This window comes from Myotis yumanensis, unplaced genomic scaffold (genome assembly GCF_028538775.1).
Source record: "Myotis yumanensis isolate MYYU_CA2020_CCGP unplaced genomic scaffold, mMyoYum1.0.hap1 SCAF_7, whole genome shotgun sequence".
In the NCBI taxonomy this organism is placed as follows: Eukaryota; Metazoa; Chordata; class Mammalia; order Chiroptera; family Vespertilionidae; genus Myotis; species Myotis yumanensis.
Genome location: NW_027223758.1, coordinates 93,303,479 through 93,320,963, shown reverse-complemented (window position 1 = coordinate 93,320,963; position 17,485 = coordinate 93,303,479). Strand labels below are relative to the sequence as shown.

Here is a 17,485-nt window from a genome sequence, read left to right as displayed (position 1 = left end):
CCAGAACTTCGCTGGAGTTCCTAACCAGAACTTCGCTGGAGATCCTGACCAGAACTTCGCTGGAGATCCTGGAGGGAGAACCTCGCTATGCTGATGAACTGAAACCAGTTTCCATGTCATTCATTCTTCGCCGACTCCGTCCACACCTTTGGGGATCCCTGGACCCGATGGGGTTGGACCCCAACAGCTGATGGCAGCAGCAGCGGACGGGGCTCAGGACGGAGCTGCCTGGAGCTGGGTGGACGGGGCTCGGGACGGAGCTGCCTGGAGCCGGGTGGACGGGCTCAGGATGGAGCTGCCTGGAGCTGAGGGGTCCGGGCTCCTCCCTGGTTTCCGGGAGGCGTGCTTCTAGCTCTAGGATTCGCTGTCAGGAATGATGCTCAGTAAATACCATTCATCAGATGAACAAAGTTCCCGTTTGTCCTTACATTGTTGAAATTTTTTTTTTTATCCTGAAAGGGGTGCTGAGTTTTATCAAATGTTCTTTCTGCTTCTATTAAGCTTCTTAAAAAATTGCTCCTGTGGCCAATGACACTTCATGGTGCTCAGCCACCCTGTGCCCTGAGCAGACCCGCTCGGGCGGCCGTTGCTGTGACCTTCTCCCCGGTGTGGTTTCTTGGTGTTTCAGCGTCTGTTCTTGAGGGAGGGGTTTGCTCAGAGCTCAGTGTGGGGGCGTCATGGCCCTGGGGCAGTCCTTTTGTGTCCGTTTTCACACGGTCTGTATTTCCAGGAATTTATTTTTTCATTCAAGTTTTGAAATGTAGAGATGTTGGTAATATTTTAAGAACGATCTTCGCACCTTAGGCTGGACCTGTAGTCGTGTGTGCTTTGTCCTAATCTGTATCCTCTTTCCCGAATACTTATTTGGATGTTTCCAAAGAAATCTCTCTCTTAAAAACGAGCCTCATTCAGCTTTGCTTGGCTGTTTTTTTGAAGAACCGCGTTTAGCTTTTTGCCGTCTTTTTTAAGTTCGTTGTTACTGACTCTCTCACTTTTTAGTTCATGTTTCCCGAGGATCTGCACGTCTTAGCCTTTGTCTCTGGAAAGAGGATAATGTGCTCAAAACGTGTTCTTTTCCAGATTTCAGATCCTGCATTTTTTAGTCCCAGTTTTGTGACTTAGTGAACCGCCCCTGCCAGCGCTGCCCATGACTTCCTTCCAGGCGCTCGCAGCGGGCGTCCTAGACGCTCTCCGGACGAGGCCTCTGCGTGGCGGACAGGCCCGCCCGCCTGGGGTTCAACACACCTGGGACCGGAGGCTGGGAAGGTGTGGCTGCTCACATATTTTCTCTTACCCAGCTCGTCCCTGTTTCCATTGCTTGGCATTTGAAACAATATGTATATTTGTATTGATTTCAGAGAGGAAGGGAGAGGGAGAGAGAGAAACATCCATGATGAGAGAGAATCATGGACCGGCTGCCTCCTGCACGCCCCACACTGGGGATGGAGCCCACAACCTGGGCCTGTGCCCTGACCGGGAATCGAACCCTGACCTCCTGGCTCCTAGGTGATGCTCAGCCACTGGGCTACATGGGCCGGCCTTTGCTCGGTATTTTTATCCTCTTTTCCTTTTCCACCTGCTGCTCCCTCCTCCTCCTCCTTTCCCGTCACCCTCACAGCCTCTTTCCGTCCCTTGGTCCTTGGCTGGTGGCAGAAGATGGGGTGGGAGGGCGCCAACCTGCGTTGTCAGGAGCCCTGAGGGTGGGGCTGCCGCGAGATGAAGACGACCAGACCAGGTGCCCCCATCGATGGCCGAGCCTGTGATCGGGGATTGTGAGCGCGGATCCATGCACAAGGAAGGACACAAATGAGGAAGACAACGCTCAGAGTTAAATTGCTTCTGTCACAGGAAGAACTGTGACTAAACATATTCACAAGCTTAATTTTTATCCAACTGTTTAGAGCCAGAACAACAACAAAAAGTCTCTCCCGAAACATCACTAAAGGGAAGGCTAGTGCCTCCAGGAAGCGCAGGAAGGCAGAGCCCGGAGAGCAGCAGATCACAGGCAAAGGACCCGGTCATGGGGGTAGGGGTGGGGGTCAGGGCGGCTGTGAGCTGCTCCCTTCTGGGGAGGAGGGCGCCTCCGGGCCTGGCTCAGCCCCTGAGCAGAGGGGAGCCTGCCACTCCCTCCCCTCCCCCCAGGGCTCTCCCGTCTGGGGCTTCTGACCCACACCCCTCGGCACAGACCGTGTTTCCTCCGCTTCTCGCTGCCTGAACTGAGCACAGAATCCTTTCAAGTTATTTTTCTGAAAATAAAGCCCGGTAAACGCGCTTAGAAACGGACATTTATCCTGATCTGTGAGCCCCAGGGCAGGTCGTGGAGGGGGGCGCCTGTGTCCCACAGGAACGCGAGGCTTGGGGCACGTGGCCCGGTGTCACCGAGCAGGAAAAGGGGCCCCGGCCTGGAGACCCCCGTGTTCCAGGTCGGCACCCTACCACCCACGCCCCTGCCCAGCGCTCCCCGAGTTCTCCCTGACGGCATCATCAGCCGGGCCGAACGAGGAGCAGCAAAGATCCCGGGCGAACAGGGTGCCCCTCTGAGCATCTGCGGAGAATCGGACACAGCTCATCCATCTCCTCTCTGGTGCTGGAGCCACGGTTCTGAGAGGGAAAGAGCCAGTGGAATGCGTGGGTCGTACCGTGGAAAACCCTCCAAGGATCGGACGGGGCGGACCCCGGGGAGGCCAGGACAAGGGGGAGGAGGAGGCAAGAAAGGGATCCATCCACAGGCAGGACAGGCACCGCCGCACCCGGGCGCCTGCACCGACACGGACACGTGTGAAATCTCCTTCGTTTCCGAGGGGGCGGGAGGCCTGGGAGGGTCAGGCTGCCGAGCGATGCATCCCGCGCCGCCTGGACTGGGGACAGGGACCGGGACAGCCAGACCATCTCCCTCAGAGTCGCTGGGCCCAGGTGAGCGCGTCTCGGTCTGACACAGGATGTCACCTGGAGAAACGCAGCGGCCGGGAGTCCCGCCTCAGACGGTGCCCGCCCCGGGCCAGGCTCTCGGCGACCGTCTGTACTGGTGGCAGCTGCTTGTGGAGGCCACATTTCTGGGTGATGTGGGATTTAACCATTTCTCCAGCTCTTTTCAGTTTAATCCTAAAATGAAACTAGACTCCCAGATGCTACAGCCTGAGCCATATTTTCTTGGTTTTCTGGAAAGTGGCCCTCGCTCAGCTGTGAATTCGAATTATACCTTCAAGTTTCATGGAGGGGCGTGGAAAATGTTGCGTTTGATGACATTACTGACTGTTTTGCTCCCAAATACTTGCATTTCCCCATGTACCACTGTGAGGAGCGAGAGCGAAGGGCGAAGAGGGGGTTTGTTTTCCCTAAAGAACTGAGAGATGTTTCTTCCTTGTGGGCAATTGAAAGGGCGTGATTCTGTTTCTCGCTCTGTTGGCCTTAAGGGAACTCACACCAGGGCTTGCGGCTCGTCCGTCCGCAGCATCTGGGTGGCTCTGCCGCGTTGTGGTCCTGCCTGGAACCTGCACGCGGTTCTGCGTTCGTAGCCGCCTTTCTGGTTCCAGGTCGCTGCGGAGTGCACTGTGCCCGCGTCGTTTCAGGGAGGGTCCTTCTATTTGGGGAGTTTCCTGCGAGTGGTGTCACACTGTGTATTTTGTGTGGCTCTTATCTCAGTCAGCATGATGCCTTCGGGCTTCATCCGTGTTGTATGTGTCAGAACCGCTTTCCTTTTAAGGCTGAAGAACACAGTCCATGGCACGTCTGCACCACGTGCTGTTCACGCACCATCTGTCGGCGGTGCAGCCGGCTGATTGCACCTTCGGCTGCTGTGAATAGTGCTGCTGGGAACACGCGTGTGCGCATCTCCCTGCATCTCTGCTCTCAGTTGTCTGAGCTGCACACTCCGTGGCATTGCTGAACCACGTGGGATTCTGTGGTTAGTTCCTGAGGCCTCGCACACCGTTTCCCCAGTGGCTGCGTCCGTTTACATTCCCGCCAGCAGGCACCGTGCTTGTTTCTCTCATCCTCCCAGCACTTGTGACTGTGTGTGTGTGCGTGCGTGTGTGTGTGTGTGTGCGCACGTGTGCATGTGTGTGTGTGTGTGACTTTTACTGTAGCCATCTGATGGGTGTGCGGTGTGGGAAACGTGTTCGTAAGTAGAGCGGCGTCACTTTTTCTATCCGAATGCTACCCTGGGGCTGCGGGCCCCCCTCTTACAGGGACCCTCACTGCCTGCAGAGCAGTGACTTCCTGCCGCTCTTCCAGCTGCTCAGGGGTCCCCATTCCCCGCCCCCTCGCCTCCAGTGGGTGAGAAGAGCTGCACGGAGCAGGCGTGCGCCGTGAGGTTGCGTGGACCCCCTCCGTGTGGGCCTGGGTGTGTATTCTACTTTCATACGCGCCATCTTTCTGTACTTTCGGTTCCAAATGTTGACTTGCCGTTGTTTTTGAAAGGTGATCATGTGGTTGGGAATAACTTTTCTTGGCTGCACGGGGAAATGGAGATGGGACTGAATCACCACAGACACAGAATGCGCATCAAGGACTTGAATAGATTGAGAAAGGGCAAACCTGCGTGGACCTGTATGTGGGACGAATAATGACCCAGGTCACTCACAACCAGAGAGCGGGTAACTGAGCGTTAAAATGGCAGGGAATGGATGTGTCTATAATTAAGTTATTAGTTGATACTTAGCCATACCTAAGAGCACAGAATTCCTAGAAACAATGAAGTCAGAGGACAATGCTAAAAATAAGATGGAAACTCGGGAGAATATAATCACAAAATTATAAAAGGAATATTGGAGGCCACCTAATTTTCCTCCATTTGCAGAAATCCCCTCTCCAGCTTCCTGCGGCTGGACGACCCTTTTATGCCTGTGAACATACAGACAACGTGAGTGTGTAGGTCATGAGCTGGGAGACCGAGGCAGCCTGGGTGGAGTGCTGGCGCTGTCACTTGCTAGTTGCGTGAGCCTGGGGAGCTTGTGTAGTAGAATGCGTGAGTTTCCCCATTGTTCCAGTTATCTCTAGGAATGTATGCCCAGGTGACCCAGAGCGTTTCATTTGGATATACCAATACAAACGTCAAAGGGTACTTACTATTAATTAATATGGCCGAGTTTAACCAAAAACTAAGGAGAGAGAGAGACACAGGAGATAAACAATGCAAGAAATCACACAGGTTTATTTACCAGAGAGCTGATGGGTTTCAGTCCTTGGCAGGCCACCCGGAGACACTCGCTGACAGAGACACACGGAGGTCGTCAAAATACGCTGCAGCAAGGAGCTCGGTCTCTTGACTCGAGGAGAGGCCTCTAGCAGTTTGGGCTCAGGCAGAGCAAGAATGGCAGTTTCGCAGTTTGGCAGTTTCCAGGCGGGAGGAGAGCGTCCTGTCTGTGGAGGGCAGACAAGCGTCTGAACAGCAACAGATTTGCTCTCTTTAAATCCTTGAAGCTGAGCGTCTTCATTGTCTCCTATCGGGTGCCATACACGGGTGCCGCCCTGTCATCTAGGTATACACTCAGGCGGGAAAGTTGTGACCATGTTCAAAGCTTATTAATCACACATCTTATTTTTGGAGTTGTTTACAAGTTTTGGTCTAAGAATAAAATGGGGTCTACTTATGCTAACTTATGCTAATACAAAATGGAGTCTACTTTACGTTAACTAAACTTATTACTGTAACAGGCTTCCTCAGTGTCTCATGTCAGTGTGTTCCGGTGGCCTTCTGGGCTTATCAGGATACTCACGCAGGGGGTTACAAGGTACTTATCAGGAGTTAACATGCTGGGAGTTGTTGGTCAGGAGTTACAAGTTATTTGTCAGGAGTTAACATGCAGGGCGTTATAAGTTACTTATCAGGGTCTCTCACACACACACACACAAGTTAAGTTTCACTTCTAAGTAAAGTTTAAAATTCACTCTAATAAAGAAATGAAATTTGATTATACTATCTTATACTCACTAAATTTATTACTGTAACACAATCATAATGCCATGCCTGCAGGACAGGGGGAGGAGTGGGATGGTATTCCAAGTGCTTATTGGAGCACCTGGCCTGCGGTAAACACACCCACGTACTGACCCGCTCCTCCTGCTGCTGTTCCCACCACAAACGTGTGACCCAGAAGAGCGCGGGGGAGGGACTGACTCCTCTGCTCGGAAGGTGTAACCTGCTGGACCTGGAGGCATGTGGGCATCAGCTCACAGGCATTGGGCATTTTCATTCCTTTTAAAAAATCAGAAAATACATTTTAAGTGCCCCCAAAGCAGGAGAAATAAGAACCCATGTCCACTGCTTTAGGACTTTGGAAATTTTCAAATCACTTGTTTAATTTTATTTTAGATATAATTTTATTTGCTCATGAGATTTGTATTTTTTTATTATTTCAGGGAGGAAGGGAGAGGGAGAGAGAGAGAAACATCAGTGATGAGAGAGAATCATTGATCGGCTGCCTCCTGCACGCCCCACAACCACAGCATGTGCCCTTGACTGGAATCGAACCTGGGCCCTTCAGTCCGCAGGCCGACGCTCTATCCACTGAGCCAAACTGGCCAGGGTGAGATTTGCATTTTGTGAAAATAGACACAGGCTGTTACAAGAACGCTCGTCTTCGGGCTGTAAGTGCTAACAGAGCCTACCGGGCTGGTCTCCCTCGGCCCCGTGGAGGCCATGGTTGGGGAGGCCTGGGGTGCACGGCTTTCCGGTATCTGAGATGTTGTCCTCAGACGAGTTCGTGATCCCAGCTTGTCCTCCTCCCCAGCCCCTTGAGAAGGTGAAAACTCTGATCAAAACAGAATAAACCTCAGACCCGTGAATGCAGACTGTCTTCCTGGCTCCGTGCTCAGCGTGTGCAGGAGGTGTTCCGGAGCCTGGGTGGAGCGTCAGGACCGGGGCTGGGAGTCAGGTCTGTTGTGCGGGACGATCGCAGCGAAGTGTAGAGAGACGTGCGCTACGAGTCTGCGCCCGGAAGGACGCCCGGTGGTGCTGGGCCTGGTGTACGAGGTGGTCCGTAGGGTTTCTGTGGCGCTGAGCCAGCCTGTGGCCTGGGGTGCTGCAGCCCCCCTCACGTTGGCACACGTCTCACCCAGGGCTCCCCTCACGTGATGAGGTGATGCTGGTGCAACACTCACTGACCTGCCGTCGTGTGAAAGTATGGCACCTGCAGGGCGTGATGCGTGACACTTACAGCAAACAGCTCTGTGACGGGCTCAAGTGTTTACTCTTATCATGACTTCAAAGGGCACTGCTACGCACACAGCACGTTTGCTGTGGACAGTCCTTGTCACACCTACGCCCCCAGCAGCCACATTCCTCTCGTGTTTGCCTCGTCTCCTGATGGCATCATCTCCTCCCATGTTTGCTTGAACCTCACCTTGTAGGCGGTACCACAGAGCCCACATGTGTGGTAGGCGGTACCACAGAGCCCACGTGTGTGGTAGGCGGTACCACAGCCCACGTGTGTGGTAGGCGGTACCACAGAGCCCACGTGTGTGGTAGGCGGTACCACAGCCCACGTGTGTGGTAGGTGGTACCACAGAGCTCACGTGTGTGGAAGGCGGTATCACAGAGCCCGTGTGTGTAGGCTGAACCACAGAGCCCAGGAGTGTAGTAGGCGATACCACAGAGCCCACGAGTGTGTAGGTGGAACCAAAGAGCCCACGTGTGTGTAGGCAGAACCACAGAGCTCACGTGTGTGGAAGGCTGAACCACAGAGCTCACGTGTGTGGAAGGGTGAACCACAGAGCCCAGGTGTGTGTAGGCTGAACCACAGAGCCCAGGTGTGTAGTAGGCGGTACCACAGAGCCCACGAGTGTGTAGGTGGAACCAAAGAGCCCACGTGTGTGTAGGCAGAACCACAGAGCTCACGTGTGTGGAAGGCTGAACCACAGAGCTCACGTGTGTGGAAGGGTGAACCACAGAGCCCAGGTGTGTGTAGGCTGAACCACAGAGCTCACGTGTGTAGTGTGTGTAGAGAACCACAGAGCTCACGTGTGTAGTGTGTGTAGGCGGAACCACAGAGCCCAGGTGTGTGTAGGCTGACCGCGTAGGTTTGCTTGCACAGGACGAAGCGCCGGGGGGTGCGTTGCTGAGAACGTGTGCGCTGGCAGGTGGCTCTGGGCCCCGGTACGGATGCCTCTGCAGAACGTCATCCTTGAAAGAAGCCAGAACAGAAGAGCCCACCCCCTCGGGCCCACGGCCTTGCCCTTTACAGACAGACCTCACTCCTGGGGACAGAAATCAGGGCAGGGCTGCCTGGGGGAGGCTGGGAGAGGGCTCAGAGGGACACAGCAGACTAGGCAGAGGGGACTGGAGATGCGCTGCTTCGTGCAGTGACGCTAGCTACAGGATTACATGTTCGTGAAGATTCACTGGACGGCACTGGAGGTGTTTTATTGTGATATAAATAACCTCTCCGTTTCTGTGAACATTAGAATCAAGAGAGTTTTCCTAGGGTTTTATTTTTCTCCACAGAGCCCTTGGGGAACACCTGGAATAAGGCCTCTTAGCTGGTGATGCAACGTCTCTGCTTCTGGAAAGTACCGTGCACCTCCTTTGGGCACAGAGCTCGTCCCGTGGGGGGCGTGCAGGAGGCAGCCGGTCACACATCCCTGACAAGGAGCGTTACCTCCAGGTTCACACGCCGCAGGAGCCTGTGCATGATTATATAAGAGGAGGCTATTTTTAGGCAGGAGCTCAGCCACCAGGCAGGGCAAGACGGGGGTGCCTCACCGAACCTCGAACCTCGGCCTGGGCTCCGCACCAGGGCTGGGGGCCCGCGGTCCTGCTGGGCCGGAGGAGAAGGGCGCGCGCAGGTGGTGCAGCCTCCGGCACAGCCTCGCTGTTTCAGCGCCTCGCCGCCGCCCTTTCAGGTCCGGTGCGACGTTTTGCAGAAAAACCTGGAAATGCAAACATCAGCTCCAAAGAGGCACACTGAGTCCTTGTTCCTCTGCTGACCTTCGGCAAGTAACAAACTTGATGATATTCAGTTTGTACAAATACATACATTCCTCCGGGGCTGCGAGGAGGGCCGACGGCCTGCCAGCATGTAAGTGCCTGTTACACTAAATGCCGTGCGTGCACTTGGCTAGTCCTGGGCGTGGAAGTAGCCCTGTGCACACAGCACGTCTTTCTGTGCAGATCCCGTGAGGCGAAGGCCTTTCTTTGCTAAGTAAACTCTTTTACTGAAGTTAAGAATAATGAGGTTTTTGGAGGCATTTTTGCTCAGGGTCCTGCACTATGAAAGGGTCACCCTTCCTGGTCAGCTGTGACGTGCTGGTGAAAGCTGGTGGCAGGGTCTCACTTCACAGAGCTTCGCGTCGCTTCTGGGCGCCGCTGCCTGTCCTGCTTCTCCACCCCTGGGTATTTATTCATGTGAAAATGTTCTTTCGTGCTTCCCTCTGAGCGGGTTCCCGGCACCATCCTCGCAGTGGGAATGCGGTCACGAATGGCTATTTAGTGGGGCGTTAAAGAGACGATAAAACGCAGACGTGTAAGGATTCCAGAATCTGTTAAATGGGTGGGTGTAGGATTTTACCATTTTGGTGTCGCCAACATTGACTCATTACAGTACATGGCAGTTTAACATCCTGGTCTATAATTTACCCTTTGACACTTTAATACATTGTGTTGTCATCTAGGATCTTCTGCATTGGAAATTCTGCATTGAGGTGAGTAGGGCTTTTAGGGTGAGAAGCCTGTGAAGGGCTGTTTCTGGAGTGTGACATGCATGTGGGTTTGGACATTTAATTTGCGGTAGATGTTCCTCCTGTGAGTGTTCTGATCAGCAGGTTTTATGATCTCTTGCTCTTGCGTATTTCAATGGCAGGACCGTCCGTTGAACAAGGCCACGGGCTGAATGTGTGTGAAGTCGACTGTTGGTAGCTTATGTGGACGTGAGCAGTACTTCTGTTTCAAAAGACATTTCTCTTTTCTCCTTTTTTTTTTAAGAAATGTAAAACCTAAACTTACTTATTATATTGTTTTATCTAGTGCTCATCTCCAGTTGATTTTATCTCCATGGGGTTGTTTTTAAATCCATCTGACAGAATAAGCATCAGATACTCTGGCTTTATATTGATTCTTCCAAGCACCATGACCCCCTTCTTTAACCGCCCCCCCTTATTCTCAGCTCTTTCTCTGGTGCCTGTGTATTGGGTTCCGTCCTGGACTCGGGCGTATCCAGTTACCCCCCAAATTCTCCCTGGGCCCACGTGTCTGAAGTTAACCTTGGCGTCGCCACCAGGTCACCAGCCGACATTCAGTTTAACGAGCTCCCTGGGGGCCTGTTACTCAGAGCCCGTCAGCGAGTCGGCACCGACAGGCCCCTCTCCGGGGCAGGGCCTCGGGCAGAGGGGACCCGGGAGCTCCCGGCGGGTTGCCTCTCCGGTGGCGGGACCGGAGCGAGGACGTGGCAGTGCCAGCAAAGGGGCTTCGTTAGCCGTGTCAGGAGCCGGTCACAGCCAGCGCTCCCCGCCGCCCTGTGCTGGGCGCCTGGGCTGGTGAGCGAGGCTGTGGGGCCTTGGACGTGACCTCGTTCTCATCTCGGGCGGCTCTGTCCTGTGTAACTGAAGAGAGGAGAGGCTTCTTGTTACATCGCAGGCGGCCGTCGGCGATGACCTCATTGTCTGTCTCCTTTCTCTGTTTCTCACATGCACCACGGCTGACGGAGCAATGAAGTCGGGTAAGAATTCGGGGGGTAGCTGGTTACGCCTGAGTCCAGGACGGAGCCCAATACACAGGCGCCGGAGGAACAGCTGGAAATAAAGGGGGGCGGCTCCCGGAGGGGATGGTGGTGCTCGGAGGAACCAGTGTGAACCCGGAACATCTGAGGCGCATTTTGTCAGACGGATTTAAACAACCTTCCTCTAAGTAGAGGGCCACCCGCCCCCCTGAGCCCGTGCCCACACCCCCTTCCCTCTCCTCTAAGTAGAGGGCCACCCGCCCCCCTGAGCCTGTGCCCACACCCCCTCCCCTCTCCCCTTAGTGAGGGCTGGCTGCACACGGGGGGTGAGACCCCAGCCCCCATCGCAGGAGCTCCCCTCCCTCCCACATTGGCCTCCTCCCTGCGGAGTCTCCCCTGGTGTGGAAACACGCGTGGCTGTTGCCACCATAGGCCTCTGGCCCCTCCGCTTCCGCAGCTGCCTCGGTTTCCTCCTGGTCAGCGAGGCTTCAGGGATGGGCCTCCCTCCCTCCCGTTTCCTTCTCGGACTTTCCAACCTGCGGCAGCCAGGTCTTCGCTGAGAACGCCTGTTCCGCACGCCCTGGAGCTGCTGCCGCCACTCGGACCCCTCACCACACCTGTGTCTGCCCTCAGGGCCGCATCGTGCATCTGTCAATCCCTCTTTCCTCCTTCTATTCCCCCCGGAACCGTCCCAGGCCCCCACGCCTGCTCGCTCTCTCTGCTCTCTCCTCGCGGCTTCCTTCGCGGGCACTTTCTCGTTCCTCCGTCAGAAGGAAATCGGCGCCTGGGTTTGGGCCACCTGGCGTCTCTGGAAGTACGATGGCATCTCGCACGTCCTGTTTAGGCGTGTGTCCTGGCTGCCGTCCCTCCCGCGTCGTCACCGTGTTAGGTCGTGAGTGACGGCTCTGGCTGCCGCTGCCCGGGCCAAACCCCGGGGTCACCCTCGGCGCCTCTTCTCTCACGTCCACAGTCAGTCTGCCAGCGGTCGCAGGCCGGCCTGCAACCCCCCCCAGACCTGCCACCTCGCACCTCGTTGCTCTGGTCCGTCTCTCCTGGGGGTTGCAGGGTCCTCTTAAGGGATCTTTCCCCCCCAATTATTATTTTTTTATTGATTTCAGAGAGGAGAGGAGAAGAGAGGAGAGGAGAGGGAGGAAGAGATAGAAACATCAATGAGAGAGAATCCTTGATTGGCTTCCTCCTGCACGCCCCCCACTGGGGATCCAGCCCACAACCCGGGCACATGCCCTGACCAGGAATCGAACCGTGACCTCCTGGATCATAGGTCGACACTCACCACTGAGCCACGCTGTCTGGGCAGGATCCTTATTCTACTCCTGACCTCCCCGCAGGTTTCTTCTTCCACAGGTCAGCCAGAGAGATGAGAGGGTAAACCAAATGGTGTCACTGCCCGGCTCCGCCCTCGGTGGCCCCTCTCACTCGGCACAGAGCCGGCCTCCGCAGGGCAGTGCCCGCCCCCGCCGCCCCCCAGCCTCACTCCTAAACGGACCGGTTAGAAACAAGGCAAGAACTAGCCAGTGCGAGGTCCCAGCCTCCTCCCCGCCCTGCTGCCCCTTCCCTTCCCCGGACAGGTGCGGACGGGTGTCGAGGCGGCAGGTGCAGGGTGCGTGCTGTAGTGGATGAGGGCCGCGTGGGGTTTGGGAAAAGCTTTGTGGAGGGGACGTGCTCATCTGGGGCCTCGACCACTTACTCTGCCGCTTCCCTGCGACCGCTGGATGCCATCGGCAGGGAGATGCATGTGGTTGCTGACGGGAGGGGGAGGGATAAGGCTGCACGTTTGCATTGTGATGTGTGAGAAGCTGAAATGGTGCAGCTGAAGGGGCGAGCAGTGGGCGGCGGTCTGGCTGCTCCCGCGGGCGGGGGTGGTGCTGGTCTGCAAATATAACAGTGCTGGCAGAGCCTCCTTCACAGAAAGGACTGTTTTGGACATTGTGCTCAATTGGGTAGTTTTTAAAATAGGTATTTGCATTACGTAACCCATGAAATGGAGGAGGAACAGTTTGTGTTTTAAGTTGACTCCAGCCATAGTAAAGGTGTTTATGCTTCAGAGATAAAAGTTAGATGATAAGAATATTTGCAAGTCTTTTGCAATTTATTTTTTTTTAGGTTTTTAAAAATTGAATTTTAGAGAGAGAAGGGAGAGGGAGAGAGAGAGCGAGAGAAACATGGATATGAGAGCGTAACATTGATGGGCTGCCTCCTGCACGCCCCCCACCGGGGACCGAGGCTGCAACCTGGGCCTGTGCCCTGAACGGGAATCGAACCAGCAACCCTTTCCGCGTTCGGGACGACGCCCCACCCCCTGGGCCACACCAGTCAGGGCAATTATATAAGTATTCCTTTTTTCCCAAGTGCCGCATGTCTTCTCTGCTCATTCTTTCTTATCATTTATTGGTGTTTTTCCTAATAATAATCTCATTGCTAAAATGATACACATGAAGGTGCCTGAGGACTGGAGGATTCCCTGGATAACAAAGGTTTAACCTTGCCCGGCTGGTATGCTCAGTGGTTAGTGCTGACCTCTGAACCAGGAGGTCCTGGGTTCGATTCCCAGTCAGGGCACAGACCCGGGTTGTGAACTCCATCCCCAGAGTGGGGCGTGCAGGAGGCAGTCGATCCATGGTTCTCGCTCATCATTGATGTTTCTATCTCTCCCTTCTTCTCTGAAATCAATAAAAATATATATTTTAAAAAAATTTGTTAAAAAAAAAGCAAGTTGGAAGGTTCTGAGTGGGATTCGGCTGGTTGGACTGTCAGACGCAGCAGAGCCCTCTCAGTGCTGGGTGAGGGGCTCGGCCACAGGAGCTTCTCGACGCCCCGCGGCTGACGGGCGACCCCTCTGTTGCTCCCGCCCAGGTGCCCGGGGGAGGCTGGAGGCTGCGGGTGCGGACCAGCTGGGTTTGCAGAGATTGGGACAGGAGCGGACTCAGGCGCTGTCGGGCCGCCCTGCTGCGGGGCTGCTGCTCCCTCTCACAGGGTCCAGTGGACTGGAAGGTCCTGCCCTGGCATCGGGGGAGGGGACCCCCTGCAGGGGTCGGACGGGCGACGGATGCTGGCTTGCTTGTACTTTACCTTTCCTTAGGGTACTGAGTTCAAGGTGAACTAGGAAATCAAAACCAGAACCTGGGATTTTAAGGTGAAAATTAAGTTTTCATTGCCTGCCCCTCCCTCCCTTCACAGGACTTGCCAGCGATGGTGGGAGTGAACTGGAGGGTTCGGTGTGGCTCCCGTCGTCACCTTGGGGTGGTTTTTGTTCTTATTTTGTTCAAAAACTTACTGATGGTTTTAATCCCCACCCCCCCACTGGCTTCTTAATGTCACGCTGATGCTGAGGGAGGGGCTGTTTCTGAAGAGGCTGCGTGGCCCCTGACCTGCTGATGCTCTTGCACGAGGACCCTGGTCCTCGGAGCAGGTGTGTCTGGCGGCTCCGACCCCCGTCATTTGCCGGAGCTGCTGGGAGAAGCCGGGAAGGACGGAATCAGCAGCGCAGTTGTGCACACTCGTCCGCGTGCGCAGGGCACGGCTTTTCGCTTCTGACGTGCAGTCAGCTGGAGCCGTGCTCCCGAGTGAGTCTCTCCTGTTTCCTTCCAGGCGAGGAATTTCAAGTTGGAGCAGGAGCAGGAGAAAACCAAGATCCTGTCGGAGGCCCTGGAGGCGCTGGCCACGGAGCACCATGAGCTAGAGCAGTCGCTGGTGGCCGGCTCCCCGCCCAGCGTGCTCAGCGAGGACGAGTTCTACGATGCGCTGTCAGGTGGGTCGGAGCGCGGACGCAGAGCCTGCCCCTGAGTCTCGGGTTTGACAGGCAGGCGGGTCACTCCCTGCGTCACGTGCATCGTCGGCAGGGGGAGGGGAGTCACCGCTGGGCTCCCGGCACGGGTGGCGTGGCTCGGCTGGGGATGGAGGGCCCTGGAGCCCGCATGAATCCCGGATCCCTTAGTCAGTGACCATCAGTGCCTCCTGGTGCCAGGACCACACGTGTTTCAGGAGAGAGATGGGCGCCCTGTGTCCTCGAGGACACTCTGGGTGCCAGAGCAGCGGTTCCCAGCCTTGTCTGGCCAAACCCCCCCCCCCCAAGCACCTCTAACACCCTGATGCCCTGTCCCCCCCCCCCCCCCAGTGACATATAATACTTATTATTCAAAAAGTGAACTATTCACGTGGAGGGAGACTAAAAGGCCATGAACTTGTTCTAAACAAGCTTCTAAGGAACATGGCATCCATGAAAGAGAAAAATAAAGGAACACAAGGACAGTGGAAGTCCTGAGGAAGACATCACTAGAAATTGTTTAAAATAATAATATGAAGTGATATGAGAAATAGCAAATAAAGTTTCAAACATAATAGAGAACTGAAATGCACAAATATGTCACAATCTTTATCTGCTGTATAGGAGGCCCCTAGAGCCATAAGACATGCAAAAAGTTCACTGTTAATAACTCATTCTCGAATCGTCCCCCTTAAAATCAAACTGCCTCCCTGTGGGGCGTGTGCCCACGTGGGAACCATTGCCCGAGAGGAAAAGCTACAGAGAAGTCACGTGATAACAGGAAATACGTCACGTGCCAGAACGGAGGGGAGGCCCTGGTGTCTCGGGAGCAGAGGTGCTTCACGCCGCCCGGAAACACGTGCCAAGTTCAGTCAGCATGTGGGGACCCTGAGCGGGACCCTGAGCAGGAGCCTGAGGGGAGACCCTGAGTGGGACCCTGAGCGGGATCGGGGGACCTCGCGCCTGAGTGAGCATGCTTCCGTGCGAGCACACAGTGTAGAATCATTTCTCCAACCCGTGGGCCCTCTTGATTATTTAAAAACTAGAGGCCTGGTGCATGAAATTTGTGCACTGGGCGGGGGGGGGGGGGTGGCGGCGTATCTCTCGGCCCGGCCTGTACCCTCTCACAGTCTGGGAGCCCTTGGGGGATGTCCGACTGCTGCTCTCTGTGGGGAGTGGGCCTAAGCCGTCAGTCGGACATCCTTAGCACGGAGGTGGGAGGGCCCAGCGTCTGGCTGAGTGGCACTCCCCCTGTGGGAGCGCACTGACCACCAGGGGGCAGCTCCTGTGTTGAGTGTCTGCCCCCCTGGTGGTCAGTGCACATCATAGTGACCGGTCCTTCTGCCGTTCTGTTAATTTGCATATTAGCCTTTATTATATAGGATTGCGTTTTCAGTGTGCTCAGTGACTAAGTCCCCCAGCGCAAACAGATTTCTCTCACAGGGTGGTGGCGTTTCACTGTGTAAGGGGAGGTGAATTAATGAAGCCTCACACTTGTCCTCTGTGTGTCTGTATGTGCGTGTGTGTGTGTCTGTATGTGCGTGCATGTGTGTATCTGTGTCTGTTTTCCTCTTGCGATGTCCGGTCGGAACGGGCATGCGCAGTGCATGTGACCCAAGAGTGCGATGGGCAAAGCGCATCCAAGTGTGTCCTGAAGGTGAAGCCGGGTTAGCGTTTCTCAGCAGCCGCAAGAGTCCGTGCGTGTGTCTTTTTAAAAATGTATCCTTACTGTTGAGCACATTACAGACGCCCCCTCCGTTCCCCCCCATGGCCCCTCCACCCAGTTCCCGCCCGCCAGGCCTTCACCACCCTTGCCTGTGTCCGCAGGGTATGCACATGTGCATACACGGTCTCTGGTTGATTTCTCCCCCTTCCCTCTGAGATGCGTCCGTCTGTCCTACGTAGGCCTCAGTTCTGCCTTATTCATCAGCTTACTTGTTCCTTAGATTCCACATGTGAGTGGGATCATGGGATACTTGTCTTCCTCTGACTGGCTTATTTCGCTTAGCACAACACTCTCCAGGTCCCTCCATGCTGTCTCCGGGGGTAAGAGAGCCTTCTTTTTCACAGCTGCATAGTATTCCGTGGTGTGAATGTACCACAGCTTTTTATCCACTCGTCTACTGATGAGCAATTGGGCTGTTTCCTGATCTTAGCTATTGTATATTGTGCTGCTATGAACACAGGGGTGCATACGTTCTTTCTGATTGGTGCTTCGGGTTTCTTAGGATACATTCCTAGAAGTGGGATCACTGGGTCAAACGGAAGCTCCGTTTTTATTTTTTGAGGAAACTCCACACTGTTGTCCACAGTGGCTGCCCCGCCTGCATTCCCACCAGCAGGGCCCGAGGGCTCTCTCTTCTCCGCATCCTCGCCAGCTCGAGTCTTTTTCAGGCAAAACTGTCTTTGTGGCAGGTGGGGCTGCCCAGGACCAGCTGTGGCCTGTGGGCAAAGGTGAGCCAGCGACAGCACCTGGGAGCACCGAGAGGAGGGCTGCCTTGTTGCCGACAGTTCCAGCAGCAGGTGGGAAGGGCCATGGCAGTGGGAGGGACAGCACCGGCCGTGTCCCCGCCTTCTCGCTGTGTCCGAGTCGGCTGTGCCCTCTCGCCTGGGCCTGCTCTGTGCGCACCTGCCCGGTGCGTGGTGGTTCCCTCACCTTGGCGTTTCCAGCACCTGCTCCCCCTTAGCCGCTGCCTCGTCTGGCCGTTTCCCTGTCGTGTAGCTTTCTGTGTGTTTCTTCCCTTCCCACCCGCACTGCGTGTTCCCTGGGGCAGAGCCCTGTGTGTCAGCGTGAGCATCCCCTCTCTGGCCCAGCCCAGCCTGGTGAGCTGGGTGGTGTGATGTGCACCAGTGAAGCGTGACAGAACGTGACTGACAAAGCCTGGGAGACGTGAAGATGGCACAACACTCTGCAGAGGCTGGGGTGACGGATCCTGCATCTAACGCCGCGTTTGCCGTGTGACCCAGCAGATTGCTCCTGCGCACGTCTGTGCTAGCACACACGGAGGGACGTGATTTATCCTTCAGGCTTGGGGTTGACCTTCTGGGC

At 55.3% G+C, this 17,485-nt stretch overlaps 1 protein-coding gene across 3 annotated transcripts in view; it reads left to right on the top strand.

Moving 5' to 3' along the window:
• The window catches only part of OSBPL1A (oxysterol binding protein like 1A), a 113,148-nt gene that overhangs the window by 54,761 nt on the left and 40,902 nt on the right, over window positions 1-17,485 (top strand). For all 3 annotated transcript variants that reach the window (XM_070421266.1, XM_070421267.1, XM_070421269.1), the window contains one exon: window positions 14,262-14,421. In XM_070421266.1, coding sequence (XP_070277367.1) covers window positions 14,262-14,421 — 160 coding nt within the window. The remainder of the gene's footprint in view (window positions 1-14,261; window positions 14,422-17,485) is intronic.